Below are 1388 nucleotides of genomic sequence, written 5' to 3'. Positions count from 1 at the left end.
TGGCCATAAACTGACCTGCTATGGATCCTGCTGGCATAACAAGTTCAGACTATATTTATGTTAGGATTGTTTTGCCTGAAAAAAATGTATAGTGATTTTTCTAAAGCCCAGAGCTGCTCAGTATACTGTGTAAGGCCTCTGCCACCCAGCATTCACAAGTGCATTTCCTAGCAGGCTCATTAGCAGCAGGATCCATGCAGCAATGAAGAAAATCTGGTGTCCAACACAGTAGGCACACATGGCTCAGTTCCATGGGGAAGCCCCAAGTTGATCCTCAGAGTGGAGCAGCTATGTATTTCTGTTCTATGAGGATCGTAATAATTTCTACTTTCTCATCTTTAATGTGATTGTAAATTATTCTTCATGTATAATAATCACAAATCAAATTTTGATTCTTTCTGACACTGTTGTGAGAATGATACCTCGAGAATTTCATAGGTGAGTTGTGTGCTGTCTACAACCAGGTATCTTCCAGATTTCTATTTGCCTTCCTAGCCATTTTAAATGAGTAGTATTTACACTGAAAGCCTCTTCCCTCTATTAGCATTTCTTTCACAGCAAATCATACCACTATGCATATGGTGAAACTCTTGAATCATAAACTGTAATACACAGATTTTCCTGGAGAGATTGTACCTTTAATAACAAATTATTCAAGCCATGCACCACATGTGGGCTGCCTTATTTGCTGCCCTGCTCTTTGTGTGTTTTGGTTTTGGGATGGGATTTTTTACAGTTTTTTCAATGAAGAATTAGGAAGGAAATCCATAATGCTCTGAAATTCTAACAAACTCACATACTTTATATTAACATTAGAGACTGCTTAAAAATCAGAGCAGCAGAGGACCTGTGTCACTGTCTTTTTCTGAACTAAGACACCTGAATCTACTTTTCCAATACTAAGACTTCCTTGAAACATCCATGGAAATATCACTTCTTTATTAAGAAAAGTAACTAATGCTACACAAATATACATTTTTATTAATTAATACTGTTTCATTCTAATCTAGTATTATGATTTACAGGATGCCTTTAGGTACAGTTCAAATTCACAGAACTGAAATATTGGCCAGGTGATGCAAGTCTTTTATTGGGTGTGCAGGGTCCTCTGTACTGTTGTGAAAAGAGTTCACGTACACATTGCAAGCTTTCTCTGAAGCTGTATGATCAGGAAACTTGTATTTAATCTTTAAACTCCTTTCCAGCGTTTTTCTTTTGTGCTTGAATTCCAAAGTAGTTTTTGTATATTTGTTAATAGTGGTGACAGCTGCAGCCATACAGCAAGCGAAGGAAGCCCATGCGAGGCTATAAACAAAAAGGTTTATCAGAAATTAGCAGCACATTTTCATATCCAAGTCCTTCAATTTTATTTTTTAAAATACTGCATA

General features: G+C 36.7%; 1 protein-coding gene across 1 annotated transcript in view; it reads right to left on the bottom strand.

The window, feature by feature from the left end:
• Positions 1–1049: 1049 nt before the first annotated feature.
• Positions 1050–1388, bottom strand: part of LOC103918394 (putative germ cell-specific gene 1-like protein 2) — a 14971-nt gene continuing 14632 nt past the window's right edge. Inside the window, exon 5 of the mRNA XM_009325697.1 lies at positions 1050–1305. Within this exon, the coding sequence (XP_009323972.1) occupies positions 1050–1305 (256 nt within the window). The remainder of the gene's footprint in view (positions 1306–1388) is intronic.

Source organism: Pygoscelis adeliae, unplaced genomic scaffold (assembly GCF_000699105.1).
Source record: "Pygoscelis adeliae isolate BGI_AS28 unplaced genomic scaffold, ASM69910v1 Scaffold81, whole genome shotgun sequence".
In the NCBI taxonomy this organism is placed as follows: domain Eukaryota; kingdom Metazoa; phylum Chordata; class Aves; order Sphenisciformes; family Spheniscidae; genus Pygoscelis; species Pygoscelis adeliae.
Note: the sequence above shows the minus strand (reverse complement) of the source record. Positions and strands in the feature narration are given on the sequence as shown.